Here is a 22,543-nt window from a genome sequence, read left to right on the forward strand (position 1 = left end):
GCATCTTTACTGAGGACGTGCCTAATCTGGCATAACTACTTTGAATGAAGGGGCACCTAATCTGGCATAACTACTGTAAGGTGGCACATATGTGGGCACAACTACTGTGAGGGGGCACATATGTGGACATAACAATTGTGAGGGGCACATATGTGGGCATAACTACTGTGAGGGGGCACATACTGTATCTGGCCATAACTACAGTGAGGAGGCAAAAATCTGGCCATAACTACTGTGAGGGGCACATAACTGGCCATAACTACTGTGAGGGGGCACATAATCTGGCATAACCGATGTGAGGGAGGCACATACCTGGGCATAACTACTGTGAGGGGGCACATATCTGGGCGTAACTATAGTGAGGGGGCACAAAAGTGGGCATAACTACTGTGACAGGAACAAAGGTGGGCAAAATTGCTGTGAGGGGCCACATATCTGAGCATAACTATTTTGAAGGGACCACAAGGTGGGCTTAATTACTGTGAGGGGCCACAATGTGGGCATTAGTACTATGTGGTAGCACTTAGGGGAAATGTTCTAGATTACCCTGCTATACATTGGCATGGTTCAGTCTTACAGGCCAGCACAGCCCCCCCTGCTGGTGATTTCACAGGGGCAGTCTCAATCCCTTCCATATGCGATTATTCTTTTTTTTTACCACAGGGATCTTGTTCTGGATCCAGTGGACATCATGGCGACGCCAGCGACACCCTGGATGAGGTAGGACCAGATTTTATTAGTTAGGACTGGGTAACAGCTGCATTGTCATGATTCGGCAGAGGGATGACTACTGGCTATCCACATTGTTAGACCCTCGTTAACAGTAAAAAATGGGTGCCTTTTTTAGACCTTCTGAGAGGCATGCAAAAAAGGACTACTACAGAGACATGCTGTGCAGTCGTTTGGTCGCTGCCTATGAGCATCATCGTCTGTCCTCAGGAAAGTCTGACCAGGAGGACCCTCTGTGCTCACTCTACACTGCCATGACTAGAGGTTGTGGGGGAGACAGGAGCTGCTGTGCATGCATGCCTATGCATGTTCTCATGGTCCCGGCCACCAGCGCTTTTTCCTATCGTGTGCAAGCACGACCACTGCTGCTGGATTGCAGGGTGGTCATAACCCCTGGAAACGAGCAGTGCGCCTAATTTATGACGAGGCACACACATCTAACGACAGCGCAGAGGAGAAAATTAAGACTGACCTAAAAAGCTGCGCCATTGTGTCTGTGTAATAAAAAAAGTGGGGTGCATGACTTGAAGGAACGCGGAGATCCTTTCACTGTGATGATAGCAGGGATACATGATCAGTACTGATGACGAACAACAAGGATCAGCAACTTCCAGCACTCCAGGTGGGGGGTTGTATGGCGAGCGTGGACGATCGTGACTGGCCACAGGAGTGGGGGTTGCACCGGAGGAGGGGGTTATGGGGAAGTACCTGAGGAGCGTCCTGTTCAAAAATGTGCCAAGTGACCCAGTCATTTCTAGTTACCCCCCTGATCTGAGATCTTGAAAATGAGGTTCAACTGGAAAGCAAAGTATTTTAGACACTTCCCCAGTCCTGTCCTGCCAGCCCCTGTTCTTTCTGCTCCACTGATGACCTGTCGACACAACATGGAACCAATCGCAGCGCTGAAGAGACATACAGCCAATTATTAGCTGCTGCGGTGAAGACACCTCATCACTTGTGCAGGAAGAACAGAAACCAGTGAGGGACCAGTGGGGATTAAGAATAGACAATCACTTTAAAAATGTTACTATTCTGCAAATATTTCATAGTATTCTAAATGATGCAACAAGGTTGCAATGGTCCTGAATTTCTCCTATGGTGATGTTACATAATCTGCATACAATGGGAACATGTGAAGTGATGCACACAGATCAGAAGGTTCAGCTTGCTGCTAGAGCAGTGGTAATGACGCTGATGTCCTGTGGGAGGCGCCTGCTCACCACCTTTATATCTCCTCTCTGATCTCTTCTTATGCACAGAGCAGCAGGGTATCTCTCCAGTATTGCTGAGATCCAGCAGCCTGCAGTTACCACACTTCCAAGTGGCACAGGCAGGAATGGTCACCCCACCACAGGGCTGTCTGGCAGGGATTATCTAGTGCAGGAGAGCAATTGTGGCATCACATTCTGGATAATTTACACCTGGGTTCATGGAGCAGAGGCTATTGATTCTACTGGGACTACTGGTCACTTCTAACACAGGTGAGTGCAAACACAATGTTTGGGGGGGGCTTCTTTATAGTGTAGTTGGGTGCAGTTATCACTCCTAGCCATGGAGGAACTACAATCCCTGACAGTTAAGGAACCTATTGTGGTTTTCAGGTGTAAATGTATGAGGTTAAGAAACCTGACAAGCACCATTAAGTGGCTGAATGAATTGAGGCATCTCATTATATTATTACTATTCAATGTATGGCTTTATGCTTTTGCAGTTTTTCTTGCTGAGGACAAAGCTCTCCTCAGGTTCATACTACTCAGATGGACTTGGTCATTTTTGGATTCACCTGATTCATGTGAATGGTTGAGGTCTGGAAATTTCAGGAATTGGAGGTGGGATTCTGCTTCCGACTTGCAGTGTGTCGGGTGTTAGATTTTAGATATTGTTATGAAAGTGCTCATCTCAGGAGGGTTGCATCATCATCATCATCTATAAGGATCTGAAGGCTGGCACTCAGCATTAACTTATGACTTGCAATGTGATCTGGTAGGAGATTGCACCCCAAGAGCTTATGCAATTTTCTGTAACTTAGGGCTCATGCACACAAACTTATATTTTTGCCTGTGTCCGTTCCGTATGCGGAACCACTCATTGCAATGGTGCTAAAAAAACAAAACACAGAAATGACGTGCGCTTTCCGTGTCAGTATGTCCGCCAGTCAGTTCCGCACAGAAATAGAACATGTCCTATTCTTGTCTGTTTTGCGGACAAGGACAGGTATAGTTACAATGGATCCACCAAAAAAACTTATGTAACACAGACGTCACACAGATCAGTTTTTCTTTGTGGATTCGTGTTTTGCGGATCGCAAAATACTGTACATACGTTCATGTGCATGAGCCCGTATGGAGGAGGATTGCACAGTTTTGATCCCAGGCAATTTTAATAGAACCATAAAAGAAAAAGTTGGACTTTGCATTTACTGCTGAATGAAGACTTACACAAGCAAACCCATAGCTATAATGTGCATGCATTAGTGTGACTAGTCCCCTGTATTGGTATTTTACCGATCGACTGCTTGCTGGTAAAAGGTGCATGCACAAAACCAAACCAGATGGGGATGATGTTATCACTGCTGCTTGTGTATTCTGTGTTATAGCAGATCACAGCATTCATAATTAATAACCTAGGGGAAAAAAGGTTAATGCAGGTTCTACATGTGTTCCAACTGCTGGAACAAACTTCTGCTGATCAACTTATAAAAAAACAAAATCTAAAGTACTTCATAGGGAAAAAGTATAAAAATTAACTTAAAAAAAAGGTGTATACGAAAAGTGTGTGTATCTATAAATATTAAGGCTACATGCACACGACCGTATGTGTTTTGCGGTCCGCAAATTGCGGATCCGCAAAAAAAACGGATGACGTTCCGTATGGCATCAGTTTTTTTTTTTTGTTTTTTTTTGCGGATCCATTTTAATAATGCCTATCCTTGTCTGCAAACTAGAAAAAAATAGGACATGCACTATTTTTTTTGCGGAGCAACGGAACGGACATACGGATGCGGACAGCACACGGCGTGCGTTGTTTGCGGACCCATTGAAATGAACGGGTCCGCATCCTATCCGCAAAAAAAAATCAGACACTGAAATACGGTCGTGTGCATGAGGCCTCAAATATATAGAAATATAGGGAATTTAGGAATACCGTTGCGGCTAATAATTACAATCCCGGTTTAGGATGGGTTCACATGTAGGTTTTTGCAGGTGTTTTGGGCATTTCTTTCTGAGTTTTTTTGCATTAAAACCACCAGCTCCAGATGTTAACTGAAGATCTATAAGAAAACTATAAAAGGCAGGACACAAAAGCGTTTTTTTTATTACTGGCATTTTTAATTAGGCAGCTTTTTTTCTTTTTTGTCTCTCTGTACACTGTCTACAAAAAATGCAGCAAAAACAGGTGACCCCAAAAAAAGCACATGTGATTATTATGCCATTTGTTTCAGCCACCAGAAAAGGCCATACAAAATTGTTTAGAGACCCTTAGCATTTTAAAGGGGTTGTCCTACAAGTGTCTGATCGGTGGGGTCCCAATCACAAGAATTGGGGCTGGTGCAATGGTGTACATAGAGAAGTAAGGGCCCCATAGCAAGGATCAAACCAGGCCCCCCACACAGGACAGAAGGGTTTCTGCCTAAAATCTTTTTAATGCCCCTTGGCCATTTTTCCACTGCCTCGTTTACTAAAAGTTGTTCCTTTAGAGCAGGGATGCTCAACCTGCGGCTCTCCAGCTGTTGTAAAAATACATCTCCCACGATGCCTTTCTGTAGGCTGTCAGGGAATGATGGGAGTTGTAGTTTTGCAACAGCTGGAGGGCCGCAGTTTGAGCATGCCTGCTTAAGAGGGTAGAGTCCTGACCAAATTTTACCTCCAGTAGAAGAGGAGGTGATCCCAACTGTTACTGGGCCCCCTCTTGCCCTGGGCCCCATAGCAGTTGCATGGTCTGCCACTATAGTAGTTACGCCTCCATTTGAATAGAGCGGCAGACACACGTTTGACTCTCCTGTTAACGCTACGGCACTGTCGGAGATTGCTGAGTACAAGTGCTTGGTTATATAGAGCTAAATGGAATGGCATGCCCCATGTGTAAGTGCTGCTCCATCGAAACTGGTGAGCAGGGACTCCCATTCTCGTGATTGGCTTTGGTCCCAGCATTCAGACCCCCACAGATCAAACTCGTCTCCTATCTTGTGGATAAGGATAACTTGTCTTCATGTGACAATCACTTTAAAGTAGTGTTAAAAATGCATAACAAGGGTGGAGGGGGTAGAACTAGAGTTAGTACCAAGACCAGTGACACCCAACTAATAGTGGTTTGCAAATCACTATCAAGATTACTTGCCATGTCCTGTACCAGGGAACATGTGGAGCTTTACATATATCATTATTTGATTATAGTGTTGTGTAGCATTTCTTGCATCTGGGGGCAAGACTGGTATTAAATTGGTACACGCCATGTATAGTCTCATCTTCTATTTGTTGGTGATAAACACTGTTTATATCGTCAGATAAATCCATGCTCCTTACTCATACTTTAATCCTTGTGTGAACCTGCATGCCATTGAATAGGATAGGCCAGTAAGCAATGTTTGGCATGGCTTCTATTAATAGATGTATATATTATATTATTATTGCATAGTATTCTATAACACACTGTGTATTCAATAGAGCACCATTTAAACGGTAGGTCCACATTTTCAATCGGCATTTTTTCTTTTATTACCCCAATGCATCTAAAATTCAGAATTAAGCAACTTTGCAAATAGCCTTGATTAACAGTCTCTTGCCATTATTTTGTATATGGCTCCTACGCTGGCCTATCTGGCTCCATGTTTGCATCATCAATGGAGCAATTATAAATTCGGTGGCAAAAAGTGGACATGCCATTTAACACTAAATAACTGAGCACAGTATATTTCACTTATTACTTTCTCTTTCTTATAATTTAGGGTTTGTTCTGGCTCTTTTGCCCCAGTTTCCAGGGGGTAAGGGCAGCCTCCAAGTTAAAGAGGGAGGAAGAAAAGCTAGCAGAGAAGAGGAGTCACCGACAACCTTTCTCCAATCAGGAGTGACCCTTCCCCCTAGGTCAGCTTCCCCTGGACCTCAAGGAACCCCAATTCCTGGATATGAGCAGATGAGCCCCAGCTTTCACCTGGAGCCAGATTCTGGGGGAGCCCACAGGAGGGAAAGACGCTGTACATGTTATACATACAAAGACAAGGAGTGTGTCTACTACTGTCATCTAGACATCATATGGATCAATACACCTGAGTAAGTAAAGGTACTCATCCTGCCCTGTCTTCTGTGTGACAAGGTGATGTGACTGACCAGTCCTTCATGGATCAGGAGCTTGTATATTGAGTGTGCTGAGATCTATGATGGTTCTCCAAAGAGGTTCTTTACATTCATGGCTTTGCCTTCCCTAGTACAGCCTACCATATATCCAGACTCTGATGGTCAACACCTTGGGTCTTATAGCTTCTATGTTTAGCCTTATCACCAACTCATTTGGTTGTAAATTCTATATAATGTTCTACCTTCCTGGAACATGTATGTTTGTCACCATTTTTTCTTCTGTCATGTATTAAGAGGACCACCATACCTACTCATGTAGAGAATCACTGGGTCCTAGCTTGTCTGAAAGGACAGAAACGTAAATTGAGTAGGACCCTTGGATAATCCAAGCACACTCATTGGCTTGTTTCGGAAGGTCTCATTCATCTCTGTGGAGGATGGGACATACACATTGTTCTTTTGATCCATAAGCAGGCATTAGAAGCTTATCATTCTCGGCAATGGCAGGGATCACAGAGCTTAAATCCACCAACTAACTGATTTTTATAAACTATCTGATCGATGGATCACAAAAAATTGGGTTTTCACTTTACAGTTGGTGGAAATTACAAAAATCTTAGTCAAGACCAGGTATTCCTGGATGTTGAGGTCCCTGCGGCTAAATCACTTAGTTGTTTTCAGCATGGGTTTAGGAAGATGGGATGGGGTCCCAACAGCTTTATTGTCACTGATGTGACTGTTATGACTCTTAAGTAGCTATGAAAATCCATCATCTGTCATTGGTCATCCATTTTCTTCCTGGTTTATCACAATGTGCATGTCCTAATGTGGGACTACTACGGTTCTTGAGTGGATCTCCATTTTGTTTTGTTTTTAAGATACTAGGGTTACTAAGGAATTGTAAATTCCAAAAATGATTTCCTCTGTTGCATGTGGATCTCAGGAGATGAAATTTGAGTTTTGGTTGTAATACAGATAACTATAGCCGTTGGACAATAAAAAAAATAACAAACCATATCCATTGCCAAAATAGAGCACAAACAATTGAGAATTGGGAAATGTTATTTTTACGATTAAGATATTTGGATTACATTATATGCTCTGTTATTCTTATGAGAAGCCTTATTTTTACCATGGTGTTGATACAAATTTACAGAGTTCTAGGCTAGTAGCCAGGCCTTCTACTCACATACCTTGTTTTCAGGACCATAAAATCCCCTTTGGGTTAGAGGTCACCTTACGTCTCATACACATTTTGCCACATAATTTAGAAAAAAAACAAGGGGGACACCTAATGACTATGTATAAATGGTCAATATATCTCCCATATACCAATTACACCCAGGACTCTAACGATAAGGTGGAATCTACTAGATGGGGGGAAAAAAACTACTACTACGCCAACATAGAAAGGGAGTTGTTGGCCACATAGAGGACCATACACATTAGTCTAAAGCTGATCAAAATGGATAAATAAGGGTGGACATTTACAACGATCATTCCTTCCTTCCAGATCATGACTGCGTCTTTCCCTAAAGTCCCCTTTGCCTGTTGAAACTGAACCTATTTGAATGAATGTATCAACCAATTTCACATGAGCGCATTCAGTCGGCGAAACACACTCCATGTGAGAGCAGTATTTCCTAAGCTGAACGCCGCTCCTGTGACACGAACGTACGCCATTATAATGATCTATAATGCGGTAGGTTCCTGCCAAGCCTAACTGAACTATACTCATATAATGCCATGAGTATAATTCAGTACAGCCGCAGTAAGAATTCAAACCATTATAAGTTATTAGAATGCCATGAGTTTGTCTCACTGGAGCAGTGTTCAGACCGCAAAATACTACTCACATAGAGTGCATTTCAGTTCTCAGACTGAATATGTTTGTGTGAAATTGGCCTAAGGGCACGTTCAGGTTTTTTGATGCAGTGCAGTTTTTGTAGCCAATGGATACTGATATTTTGTCTCCTTTGTCTCCTTTTAAAGTGCAAGATAATGCACCTGGGGCGTAAAAACCCAAGAGCAGAATATAAAATCAGTGATACAGTCCTAACCTCAGTATCTGAGGAAAGGGATTTGGGGGTCATTATTTCAGAAGAATTAAAGGTAGGCAGACAATGTCATAGAGCAGCAGGAAATGCTAGCAGAATACTTGGGTGTATAGGGAGAGGCATTACCAGTAGAAAGAGGGAGGTGCTCATGCCGCTGTACAGAGCACTAGTGAGACCTCATTTGGAGTATTGTCCTCAGTACTGGAGACCATATCTCCAGAAGGATAGTGATACTTTGGAGAGAGTTCAGAGAAGAGCTACTAAACTGGTACATGGATCGCAGGATAAAACTTAACAGGAAAGATTAAAGGACCTTAACATGTATAGCTTGGGAGAAAGACGAGACAGAGGGGATATGATAGAAACTTTTAAATACATAAAGGGAATCAACAAGGTAAAGAGGAGAGAATATTTAAAAGAAGAAAAACTGCTACAAGAGGACATAGTTTTAAATTAGAGGGGCAAAGGTTTAAAAGTAATATCAGGAAGTATTACTTTACTGAGAGAGTAGTGGATGCATGGAATAGCCTTCCTGCAGAAGTGGTAGCTGCAAATACAGTGGAGGAGTTTAAGCATGCATGGGATAGGCATAAGGCCTTCATATAAGATAGGGCCAGGGTCTATCCATAGTATTTAGTATATTGGGCAGACTAGATGGGCCAGATGGTTCTTATCTGCCAACACATTCTATGTTTCTGTGTTTATGATCCACTCCTGATATTGGCTTCCAAAACTCCCTAAAATATGCAGAGAAGGGAGGCTATGGAGATTTCTGCCAGAAAATGCTGCGGTGATGAACTCAACGGAACAGTTCAGAATGCACCTGGATGTATGTCTGGGGGTGTAATAACAAATTGTATTTACTGGTTTCTGGCGATGATTTTTTAATCCAGGGATTTATATTTGGAGTCAGCGTAAAATATATATATACATTTTAGTAGCACTATCCTTTGCCATTTAGAAGTTTTTTGCCTTCCTCTGATCAGCATAGCAGAATGATAGGCTGAACTAGATGGATGCAGGTCTTTTTCAGCCTTACAGACTACATTAGTGATACAGTCCAGACCTTTTAGAAGACAAATTACTTGGCCTGTATGTAGATGATATTTTCATTGCAGTGGGGCCGCCACTGCTCTGACATCTCTGTAACTGAAATTGGAATGATACATCTGAATAGTGTTGTTTCTGAGGATTTCAGAAAGCTCCATTAAGAAGAATGCAATAGTCACCGAAATTTCTGCAACAAGGGTTGAGAGTTGAGCGGTGGAAGAAGAAATTGAGTATGTAGATAAATGAAGGTAGAGCATTACATGGGACCCCATAGCTAAATTTGTAATTGGACCCCACATAATGATGATCTTGAGAAGCTAAGAATTCAAGATGTGAAAGGCTTATGAGCTGCATTTCATTTCCCTCTCACTATCTCTGTTGTGAAATGAGCCCCATAGCAGTAGATATGCACATGCAAACAGTGAGGTGCATTTATAGGATTCACCTATACCTAGTCTGGTACTAGTTAATCTGTTGCAGCTAGAGATGAGCGAATTTCATATTTTGAAATTCGTTCACACTTCGTTTGTTGGTAAAACGTGAATTGTATTATGGATCCTTTTACTACGGACCATAATGCAATTCTATGACGGAATGCATGATGGAATGCGTTTAGAGGCATTACGTTATTCATTCCATGATAATAAAAGAGGACTCCCCTGCATAACGGAAACGGGACGGATCCGTTTTGCAGCCCATAGACTTCTATTATGACGGAATGAATAACGGAATGGCTCTAAAGGCATTCCGTCATAGAATTGCGTTATGGTCCGTGGTAACGGAATCCATAACGCAATTCACCTTTCACTAACAAACGAAGTGTGAACGAATTTCATAAGCGGAAATTCGCTCCTCTCTAGTTGCAGCATTCACTCATTGCTGTCACTGACTGTTTTAGAGTATGTCGAAATTGAATGGACATGCTGTGGATTTGCGGCTGCGTGTTTTACAGTACCAGCAATGTGTATGGGATTGTAAGAAATCTCATTCACATGGTGCAAACAAAAAAAAATAATACATCTTGAGACCAAATTGACCCGCAGTGCAGATTTTAAATTGACAGCATGCCAAGTAATGTTACAGATTTCCGCCACGGATTTCACCCTTTAAACTACAGAGGGTAAAATCAATGGCAAATGTTTGACAGAGCTTTGTTACTGCATTTATGTCCCTTGTGAACGTACCCGTAATGTGTAACGCAGACTTCATGCTGTTTGTACAGTGCCCATGACTGCTCCACCTGGAAACAATGTAATATTCTGCTGGGTACTTGTTGCTTCATCTGCGGAGCTGCCTCTAAGGATACTTTCACACTAGCGTTATTCTTTTCCGGCATAGATTTCCGTGAAAAGGGCTCTGATCCGTTCAGTTTGCATCAGTATGCCTTCCGTTCAATCACTGTCAGGCGTTTTGGCCGGACATAATACCGCAGCATTCTGCGGTATTATGTCCGTCCAAAATGCCTGATCAGACGCTGGAATGGCGGATCCGGCATTAATTCTCATTGACTTGCATTTGTGCCAGATGCGGCATTGCAAAACAACTAAAGGACAGATCCGTCCGCAGACCGGGAAAACTGTGAAAAAGACAGATCCGTCCATCCGCATGATAAGCGGAGAGACGGATCCGTTCTTGCAATGCATTTGTAGACGGGTCCGCACCTGGATCCGTCTACAAATGCTGTCAGTTGTCACACTGATCGGCGGGTCCGGCAGGCAGCTCCGACGACGGAACTGCCTGCCGGATCACATTAATGCTAGTGTGAAAGTACCCTAAGGAAATAATTTTAAATACAAATCTTCAACTTTTCATACTTCATGTTTAAAGGGGTTATCCCATCTTAGACAATGGGGGCATATCGTTAGGATATGCCCCCATTGTCTGATAGGTGTGGGTCCCACCTCTGGGACCCACACCTACAAGGAGAACGGAGCGGAGAAAGTTGAGGAGGGGCCACTGCGCATGCGCAGCCGCCCTACATTCATTTCTAGGGAGCCGCCGAAAATAGCTGAGCGCTGGCTCGGCTATTTCCGTCGGCCCCATAGAAATGAATGGGAGTGGCGGCGGTGCATGCGCAGTAGGATATGCCCCCATTGTCTTATAGGTGCGGGCCCCGTGGTGGCTTGAAGACTCCGGCCTGGCCACACCAAGCGCTTTCCCCATAAAAGCGAATGGGAGTGCACCTCGTATGACCAGCCACCACTCCATTCACTTCTAATGGAAATAGCCGAGTCATCGTCCTCCACCACTTTCGGAGCTCCATTCGCAATATAGGTGCAGGTCCCAGCAGTGGGACCCACACCTATCAGACAATAGGGGCATATCCTATCCGATATGACCTCATTGTCTGAGATGAGACAACCCCTTTAACATCTAGAGGTCGAAAAGATCTAATATTTTTAGGGAACAATTGGTTACACAATTGTTCAATCAATCCAATCCAGTCTAGACATTCTGCTGTGAGCTATAGTTTCTTTGATTGATACGTTTTATCTGGGCTGATACATTGTAGCAAACTCGGGACAGGAGATACTGCTGATGAGTTTAGGTGACAGAGGATACAATTGTAGTAAACCTTCAACTGTGAGAAGTATTAGGTCTGTATAAGATGATAAGCATCTCGCAAAAATGGTGGCTGCTGAGACCACCATTCCTCAGAATGGTATTTTCCTGCACAGTGAGTGGCCATGAACACTGCCGTGAAGAAAAAATGCCATGAGGACCACTGTCCCTTCATTTTGTGGACCTTCTTTGGACCCCACCAATGAGAATTCTAGTAATATGAAACAGCATTCAATGATGGTTAGAAAAACCTTCTGTACATATACAGTCGTGGCCAAAAGTTTTGAGAATGACACAAATATTAGTTTTCACAAAGCTTGCTGCTAAACTGCTTTTAAATCTTTGTTTCAGTTGTTTCTGTGATGTAGTGAAATATAATTACACGCACTTCATATGTTTCAAAGGCTTTTATCGACAATTACATGACATTTATGCAAAGAGACAGTATTTGCAGTGTTGGCCCTTCTTTTTCAGGACCTCTGCAATTCGACTGGGCATGCTCTCAATCAACTTCTGGGCCAATTCCTGACTGATAGCAACCCATTCTTTCATAATCACTTCTTGGAGTTTGTCAGAATTAGTGGGTTTTTGTTTGTCCACCCGCCTCTTGAGGATTGACCACAAGTTCTCAATGGGATTAAGATCTGGGGAGTTTCCAGGCCATGGACCCAAAATGTCAACGTTTTGGTCCCCGAGCCACTTAGTTATCACTTTTGCCTTATGGCACGGTGCTCCATCGTGCTGGAAAATGCATTGTTCTTCATCAAACTGTTGTTGGATTGTTGGAAGAAGTTGCTGTTGGAGGGTGTTTTGGTTGAGAATTCTTTATTCATGGCTGTGTTTTTGGGCAAAATTGTGAGTGAGCCCACTCCCTTGGATGAGAAGAAACCCCACACATGAATGGTCTCAGGATGCTTTACTGTTGGCATGACACAGGACTGATGGTAGCGCTCACCTTTTCTTCTCCGGACAAGCCTTTTTCCTGATGCCCCAAACAATCGGAAAGAGGCTTCATCGGAGAATATGACTTTGCCCCAGTCCTCAGCCAGTCCATTCACCATATTTTCTGCAGAAGATCAATCTGTCCCTGATGTTTTTTTTGGAGAGAAGTGGCTTCTTTGCTGCCCTTCTTGACACCAGGCCATCTTCCAAAAGTCTTCGCCTCACTGAGTACAGATATACTCACACCTGCCTGCTGCCATTCCTGAGCAAGCTCTGCACTGGTGGCACTCCGATCCCACAGCTGAATCCTCTTTAGGAGACGATCCTGGCGCTTGCTGGACTTTCTTGGACGCCCTGAAGCCTTCTTAACAAGAATTGAACCTCTTTCCTTGAAGTTCTTGATGATCCTATAAATTGTTGATTGAGGTGCAATCTTAGTAGCCACAATATCCTTGCCTGTGAAGCCATTTTTATGCAACACAATGATGGCTGCACGCGTTTCTTTGCAGGTCACCATGGTTAACAATGGAAGAACAATGATTTCAAGCATCAGGGTCAAGGTTTAACAGGTCAAGACTGCCATTTTAACCCAATCAGCCTGACATAATGATCTTTGGCCACGACTGTACTTTAGATAGATCTGCTTTGTCTATAAGACATGACCCTTTATATTATTTTGTTCAAATAATGGACTGTGGGGTAGGGATATTGATGGATCTTAGACCGATTGTAGGTCTGACATCCCTCTAGAATTTTCTGTGAATGTTCCAGCTCTGTTAGACCACTAGGAATACTTTGTTGTATTTAGTTTAGTTTAGCTTTTTCTTGAAAAAATGTTTATTTGCATAAAGAAATGATTAGCAAAGGTTATGTCAAGATAAAGAGCCTTAAACATCTGGTTTCATTTAAACCCAGCAGAGATTTGAACTGGTGCAGCAGTGTCTTATCGTGTGCACAGGAACTTGTGGAACGTAACATTCGGTCAATCTGTAATCCTGCAGAGTGACATGTAGACTAACCCATGGGTCAGTGAGGTCTCGCACTTAGCACAGTAGTGCATTATTATTGTTAGAAATGATGCACATATAAAGGAATATTGTGACCGTGTAGGCATCAGAATGAAATGGGCCCTCCTAGGTTAGAGGGTTGGAAAATAGGTTGGGGCTCATCTCCATTGAGCAGAGGACTGGAATGCGAACACTTATTTTTGGAATGAAGGAGGGCTAGGGCACCCCATAAGTAGTACAGGGCAAGGGCACACGCCACAGCAAGGGAAGGGAGGGTATGCCATAGGAAGAGTTTGCCGTAGGGTAGTGGAGGCAAGTAACTGCCATTGTAGTATGGACAAGTAAAAGTTTTCCACTTTTGCGTGGAATGCAAATATTCCAGCTAGGTTGTGATTACCTCAATTGCCTGCAGTATTTTGTGTTCAGCCCCAGGCTATTACTGCAGAACATTTTCTAGGCTGGTATCTGAACAGCTTATTAAATGCTGAACTTCTCACAGAGACCCCTGGACATCCTTTCTCATTACAAATTATTAGGATGTTTGATAATGAATAGAATCTGTATCTCTATCTTCAAGATTTTGGGTAGGTAACCTGAGAAGACTGTACTTGTCTTTGAATGGCCCATTGACTATTAATTTCAGTCACCTTTTTGAAACTCGAGACCATTCTCTCCATGCTGACCCAAGGTGATGCAGATGTCATTGTCTTCTATTAAACCCTCATATCAAGTGTCTAGTTGTGTTCCATATACAAAATTATGGACTGTTTGTGTCAATAGTCTGGTTTTCTTTTTACCTTCAATTGTAGCCGACTATTACTATTTTTATGAATTCAATGTAGTTAATTATGGGTTTGGTTTGATCAGTGGATTAGGTAATAGATTACTAAATTATTAATAAATTAATAATAAATAAAAAATATTACCTTTGTGAGCCCCTTCAGTTACAGCAAAACTTCTTCCCTCCACTGGCCTTTGCTGTCCTGGATGCAGCAGGAGATGTGCCCATATACCATATAGTGATTGGCTGCAGTGGTCATGTGCAGTATACGGTACATTATCCAGCCAAAATATATTGTCATGATTGCAGCGATATAGAAGAGAGGAATGGTAGGGCTGGAATAGAGGGGATTAGGAAGGTAAGTATATCATTTTTATTATTAATCTGATAGGTTTCCTGATGATTAACATATGATCACACAACCAAGATGGTGCACCCTATATTTTGGGTCCTGCAGTGGGGTATATGTTGAGGCAGGGTATCATTAATGAGGTATTCACATGACTGTATCAATTTCTGGTCCCCAAATTGCTTATCCGCTAAATAGAGATGTGGTCCACGTGTATCCCGCACTTGCCCTTTGTCTCACACATCCCCATTGCAACAATGTCTATTCATGTCCGCAAAATGGACAAGAATAGGACATGCTCTATGATGTGGAATGGACATACAGATGCGGACATAATGGGTTTGCATCCAATCTGCAAAAAATGCAGAACGGAAGCAGACTAGAAATATGGTCATGTGAATGGGGCTTAATACTGAGCGGCATCTCTACTTGCTGCATGGTAATGGTCATAAAGATGCTGGATATCCTCCTGGGATATGTCATTCCACTCTCTCAACTTGGACCTGTAGTTAATCCAAGTTGACTGTTTCTGTTATACATGGCAGATCTGTTGTCCCATCCAGTCCCAGACATTCTCGATGAGGGAGAGATCCTGTGATCCAGTTTATTCACTTGTACATACACTTTCAATCCTGCCATACTGCAATGTATTGTTATTTTACCTGCAACCTATTATAATAGAAGTCTCATAACCTAGCAGTCCAGGGGTCTTCACAAGGTCTCTGGCTGCCATGACAACTGTTTAGCACAATGCAATTGTGTTGTGTGAGATGGAGATTGGGGGACAGAGTCCCCCCTCTGTCAAACTGCTCAGCTATTGACTATGGCATCTGAGGGGTTAAACAGTTGGGATCAGAGTTACAGATCTGGCCACTGAAGGTGAGTGTAGGCTGCAAAACACAGCAGACACCCGCCATGTATGGAGGGGGCTCAACTGCAAAGTCTGCTCTATTCACATTATATGTCATTTTTTTTCTGGAGGACCTGTCCTGTCTTGCATTATACAAACAACCCATTGATTTGAAAGGGGTTGCTCCAAAGGGGCAATGAAGCATAGTGGACTGCAAGGAAACTGAAAACTGAGAGACTAGCAGGGGGCACTTTGTGAGGTGCATAATGTCAAAAGGCTGATTTTAAAATGAGTTTCCTAAAATGGAGAACTTTTTAAGCAATTTGCTTCAAGGTATGGCAACTGGACCCATGGCCTAAGCCTCAGAGTATTGAAGGCCTCAAGTTGCATATCAGAACATTTGTAGGATGTACTGTATGTATAGAAAATCGTGTCCAGTGGATGTAATCTTTTAGAGATGCTAGAGAAATTGAATGGGGTATTTTTGATGTGAAGAGCCTGAAGATTACTTTGGGTCCAACATCTGTTTGAGCCACTCAACAGAAAGTTCATATTGCACTACATGCATTAACTAATTTTTATTCAATTAACCACCTGTCCTACTGTAGTTTGTACATATTGATGTTTTTAGTAATCTAGAGGAAGAACTAATTGGAAACACCCGTTTCCAAACTATGAAAATACAGATTACCCCCTTGTCTAGACCAGATTTTCAGTTCCATCATACACTAAACACACTTGGCCATCTTCTTTGCTAGGATCCGTCATCTAGATTTCTAGAAGACTATTTTGCTTTCCTTTTTTCCCTTTGCCTTGTTCTTCAACAATGATATTTTAATTCGGAGACCCAAGTATGTACTTATTCCCCTATGGTGCAGTGTTCTGGAATATAGCCACCCAGTCCACATTCCATGAATGTGGGAATATTAGTAAATATTCCTGCTGCAATATGCAAAAGGGAGTTTGAAGTTAGACATGGGTCATAAATGATGAATATTTCTGCCTTTTATGTGCTTATTAATTGAGATCATCCAATAGTAAGAACATTTTAGGCTCCTTGGAGTCTTGGCGCTTCGTGACCCGCATGATGATTCTCAGTGTTTGCAGTAATATTGCTACACCACACAATCTGGGAAGGATGAATGCAGACATTGACTTGTGATCTTAAAAGTCTTAAAGGGGCCACATAATCTAGTCTAATGTTAAATAAATTTGCATCTACTTAACCCTTACTACTCAACTAATACACGTTTTTGCCTAGTGCAAGGCCTGAGGAGACAAAGCATGATGCGGCCCTCCAGCTGTCAGCCATTACGATTTTTTTTTTCTGTTATAGCATACATCATACAGAATAAATATATTTGTGCAGCGCAAAATTATCTTTTTTTATTGTTTATTAATTTTTATTTTTATTATGGAGAAAAGGAGTGGTTTGAATTTTTATATTAGGCGACCTGTAGCAGCATGGTGGCTCAGTAATTAGGCGAGGCAACCTATATTAGCTGTTGCCTTGCAGCGCTGGGGTCTTTGGTTCAAATCCAACCAAGGACAACATCTGCATGGGGTTTGTATGTTCTCGTTTTTTCACGTGTTTCCTCCCATACTCCAAAGACATACAGTGCTATATAATGGAATATAATAATAAATCTGTTGATGTGATCTTTAGATCACTTTTCCCATACACTACTGTGATGTAATCCAGTAGTGAATGGGAAATTCAGTACATACTTATGGAGAACTACGACCCGCAGGTGTCCATAGGAATATACTGTACGTGTGATAGGTCAGGCTAGAGACTGCTGAAGACTACCAATCAACACCAATGAATGACTTACCCAGTACAGGGAAGTCGTTTTGTGCCCCAAAGCATCTGAAGGGTGAAATGTCTACGATCTGTGTTATTGCTGATTGCAAAGATTAGCCTTGGGAGTCTGCTAAGTGCAGACTTCCGATGTACGTGTATGACTGATGTCTAGAAGGGGTTAAGCCAATACAAAAGTCCTTTAATCATTGAATTTGGGTGTTTCATTCAGTCTCATTACCACAAGTGTATAAAATCCAGCTCCTAGCCATGGAGTCTATCTTTACGATCATTTGTGAAAGTCGTTCTAAAGAGCTCACTGTATTTGCGCCTGGTACTGTATTAGGATGCCACTGTTGAAACAAGTCAGTTCATGAAATGTGTTCCCTCATAGGTATTCTACAATTAATTACGAGTGGTGTTATTGTAAAGTGGAAGCATTTAGGAAGCAGAAGCTTAACCACAAAGTGTCAGACCACGTAAAATGAAAGAGCAGGGTCATCAAGTCCTCACATAGTAGATAAAAGTAATTTATGCTCTGCTGATTCCATAACTGAAGAACTCCAAACCCCCTCTGGAATTAACATCAGCACAAAATCTGTGCCAGGAGCTATATATGATATGGGTTTCCATGGCCAAGCAGCTGTATTTAAGCCTTACATCAGCAAGCACAATGCCAAGCTTCAGATGGAGTGGTGTAAAGCAGCCGCCACTGGGCTCTAAAACAATGGAAACGTGTTCTGTGGAGTGATGAGCCACACTTCTCTATCTGGCAGTCTGATGAATCGATCTTCGTTTGGCAAATGCTAAGAGAACAATTCCTGCTTGGCTGCATTGTGCCAGATGTAAAAGTTAGATGGAGGAGGGATAATGCTGTGGCGTTGTTATTCATAAGTTGGCCTAGGCCACTTAGTTACAGTGAATGGAAAGACATTTTGGGACAATTGTATACTCCCAACTTTGTGGGAACAGTTTGGAGAAGGTTCTTTTCTGTTCCATCTTGAATGTGGTCCATTGCACAGAGAAAGGTCCATAAATGCTTGGTTTGGTGAGGCTATGGCACAGAGACCTGCTACTTTGGGATGAGCTAGAACAAATTATGGACTAAGCCCTATCATCCAACATTGGTGCCTGACCTAACACATGTTTTTGTGGAAGATGGGCAAAAATTCCCACAGATACACTCCAAAATCTTGTTGAAAGCCTTCCCAGAAGAGTGGAAGCTGTTAGCTGCAAAGAGAGGACCAACTATATGGATTTAGAATGGGATGTCATAAAAGCTTCTATAGGTGTAATGTGTAGGTGTCCCAATACTTTTGTCCATATAGTGTATGTTTGCTAATGACTGTATAGAATTGACCTGATATAAATGTGCCTCCCCATTTCGAGATGGTCTCCTTTAGCAGGAATGGTTTGCCAGGTGTTCTGTACACAGTCAGGATCTGATCTGCTTCTTATATTACCATTTCACTTTGTGTAAATTTCCTGTAGAAGCTTTACCACTTATGTTCTGGTGCCAAGTCGAGGACAACCAGCCAGCAGGATGACAAGTGTGGCCAGGTGCCAGACATGCACAACAACTCTGTCCATTAAGAGCTTGTCTTATCACTTACTTTGATTTATTGAAATGCCCATGAGAAATTGGCCAATTAAGATTATGGAATAAGGCCATAGTACAACTATAGACGTCTCTGAATGAAGCTTCTTAGGGTTGTGTGCAAAGGAAACCGTATTTTTTTTTTATGAATCCATGGCTGACACCTAGTCTACAGAGGTAAAGAATATGAAATAATATGAGTTGACTTGACCTGATTGTATGTTACTGTGCGACTTAGGCCTCATGCACACGACCATGCCATTTTTTGCGTTCCGCAAAGCGCGGATCCGCAAAAAACGGAAGCCTTCCGCAATTTGCGGAACAGAGTGGGCGGCCCGTTGTAAAAATGCCTATTCTTGTCCGCAAAACGGACAAGAATAGGACATGTTCTATTTTTTTTTTTTGCGGGGCCGCGGAACGGAGCAACGGATACAGACAGCACACGGAGTGCTGTCCGCATCTATTGCGGCCCCATTGAAGTGAATGGGTCTGCATCCGAGCCGCAAAAAACGGCGGCTCGGATGCGGACCCAAACAACGGCCGTGTGCATGAGGTCTTAAAGGGGTTGTTTCACTACGACAACCATGTTCCCCTCTTTGAACAGAGCACATATGCATGTCCAGCGCTCCATTCAAACCGAGGAAACCAGGCCCCTATTCTAGTGATCGTCAGGGGCCCTACAATCAGATACCTATCCTGTGGAAAGGGTATACAGGTGAAACTCGAAATATTTGAATATCGTGCAAAAGTCCATTTATTTCAGTAATGCAAATTAAAAGGAATTGCATTAATGCAGCTAAAAATTTGAATTTTGTGAAAAGGTTCAATATTCTAGGCTCAAAGTGTCACACTAGTCAGCAAATTAATCCATACCCCCTGAGCAAAGGGGACCTGAGATTGTGATTTTGGGGTTTTCATAAACTGTAAGCCATAATCATCCAAATTTTAACAAATAAAGGCTTGAAACATCTCGCTTTGCATGTAATGAGTCTATCTCATATATTAGCTTCACCTTTTAAGTTGCATGACTGAAATAAATGAACTTTGCACGATATTCTAATTTTTCGAGTTTCACCTGTAAATTGCTGTAATGAGACAACCTCCTTAAGCAATTCAAAGGGCACGAGTCAGCAGATTTGTACCTATGAAACTGGCTGACCTGTTGTATGTGCGCTTGGCAGCTGGAGACCTTTGTTTGTCCCATGGTCATATCTTCCCATATTGTTGAGAAAAATTATGTTTTAATATATTCAAATGAGCCTCTAGGAGCAACAGGGGTGTTGCCATTACACCTAGAGACTCTGATCTCTCTGCAACTGCCACTCCCTCTCCTCTTTGATTGACTTTAGGAGATGTCAGGGCCAGGTGTGATCATGTTTACAATGCCTGACTGATGCCATTTAATGATTAGAGTGGATCTTCACCTTCCCTCTCCCCCCCTTTGAGGTTATTTGGTTTATTTTCCTCCATGCACTGATTTTGGTGAGCTGTATCGGGCCTGTGCAAATTCAAAGTGGGAAATTGAAACAATCCCAACTGCAGTGTAAAGCAAAAAGCCTCATTCACGTGTCAGTGATTGTGAGCCAAAACCAGGGATGAAGCCTCCACAGACATAAGGTATAAGGGAAAGATCTGCACCTGTTCTGTGTTTAGAGCCGCTCCTGGTTTTGGCTCAGTCACTGATGGAAATCACCGATCGAACACTGACGTGTGATTGAGGCTTAAGGGAGCAAGAGCCTACACCTTGGAGTAATGAGATGGACTTCACACCACCGCGACCCTATGCCTCATTCACACGTCAGTGATTGCCATCAGTGATTGTGAGCCAAAACCAGGTGCGGCTCTAAATACAAAACGGGTGCAGATCTTTCCCTTTCCGAGTCCGTTACTTTTTTTGTGTGGACCGTATACGGAACCATTCGTTTCAATGAGTCTGAAAAAAAAATCGGAAGGTGCTCCGTGTGCATTCCATTTCCGTATGCTCCTAGACCACATGAATAACGTGACGTCAGTGGCCTAGGAAAAGCAGAGAGAAGGGTGCGGCACTCCCTGGCTTCTCAAACAGCTGAACGGTGTGAGTCCCAGGTGTCAGACCCCCACAAATCAAATACTGATGAAAATCCCGGAAAACCCCGTTAACTTCCTCCTTGCTGAAATTAAAAAGCAAAACAACCAAAAAGATAATTTTCTATGAATATTGATTAAAAAAAAATACTCCTTTCTGACAGAAGTGTCTCTTAAGTATCAAACTAGGCTACATTTTTCAGGGGTTAGGACTGTACAACCCTTCTTATTTTTTATAATGTACCACTGTGTACCACCACTTTGAAGTGTCTGACATGACAAAATATAGACCTTAGTGTTCTCCTCAGGCTCAGACCATGACTGAGGTCTTACACAATGTATCCTGACCAGGAGTGTTCCCCCGTAGAGAAATATCTGAAGTCTGTGAAGTCCTATACATCTTTAAAGCCATGCTTAGCCATATTGGTGCTAGAGATTGATAGATGGTCAGATCACGAAAATTGTGTGGGGTGAGCTGAGCTCTGAAAGGTCCACGTCCTCTGATGTTTTCTGGCTGTGGGAGAACACGAACTCAGCATGCGAAGAAAGGATTATAATCCATTTGTGGGACAGGAAGTTCATCTGTAGCCGCTTAATATTCCAACTGCTTGTCAAAATATCTCGGGCTTGCCGAAACATTCTTGAGAATTGGGTATCCAGGGACATGTGCAGGCAACTTACGTAGTGTTGAGTGAACCCAAACTGCAAAGTTCGGGCCCATACCGAACTTTGCGAGTTCGGGTACCCGGACCTGAACCCGAACTTTGCAGCAAAAGTTCGGGTTCGAGTTCGGTGTTTGGGCATTTTAATAAAGCTTGTTGAAAGGCTGCAGGGCAGCCAATCAAAAAGCTTTTAAGCTGTGGGCACTTAGAAGCCATCACAGCCATGCCTAGTAATGGCATGTCTGTAATTGGCCGGTGCATCATGTGACCCAGCCTCTATACAAGCTGGATCACGTGTAGCACCGCCCATCAGCTCTGAGTAGTGCAGGGATAGGAAGCAGGCAGCTGAAGTGAGGGAGAGTGTTAGGAATCTCATCTGGCTATTTAGTCTGTGGGTGATCTATAGTCATTTTTTTTTTTTTTTTGGTGGGTAAAATACACCAGCTTTGTACCCCTGACACAGAAATATAATAATTAATCTGGCTGTTAATTTTGTGGGTGACCTATAACTATATAATAGTTTAATCTATGTTAGTTCGGTGGGTGACATATACCCATTTTTTGCAAGCGTTATCAGCTAATGCAACCTGCCGGTCCGCAGGGGAGAACGCGTTAGGTTCGCGGTGGGCATACAGGGTGCAACAGTTCATCGGGTACTCACGGTTAGCAGATGCCTCCAGCAGTGCAGTGAAGGGGAGAACAGCACCAAATTCTCCGGGGCACACTCTATTACAGGGGTCACCAGCCAGGTGGTGATCGAGGTGCCCTTGATGGTGATTGGGTTTCTGAGTGCTTGTGTGG

The 22,543-nt window shown here is 42.8% G+C and overlaps 1 protein-coding gene across 1 annotated transcript in view; it reads left to right on the top strand.

Annotated features, from left to right (window-relative positions):
* Positions 1 to 2,004: 2,004 nt before the first annotated feature.
* EDN3 (endothelin 3) overlaps positions 2,005 to 22,543 on the top strand; it is a 103,026-nt gene continuing 82,487 nt past the window's right edge. Inside the window, exons 1-2 of the mRNA XM_044298814.1 lie at positions 2,005 to 2,210; positions 5,675 to 5,996. Coding sequence (XP_044154749.1) covers positions 2,159 to 2,210; positions 5,675 to 5,996 — 374 coding nt within the window. The 5' untranslated portion in view covers positions 2,005 to 2,158. The remainder of the gene's footprint in view (positions 2,211 to 5,674; positions 5,997 to 22,543) is intronic.

This window comes from Bufo gargarizans, chromosome 6 (assembly GCF_014858855.1).
Source record: "Bufo gargarizans isolate SCDJY-AF-19 chromosome 6, ASM1485885v1, whole genome shotgun sequence".
Lineage (NCBI taxonomy): Eukaryota > Metazoa > Chordata > Amphibia > Anura > Bufonidae > Bufo > Bufo gargarizans.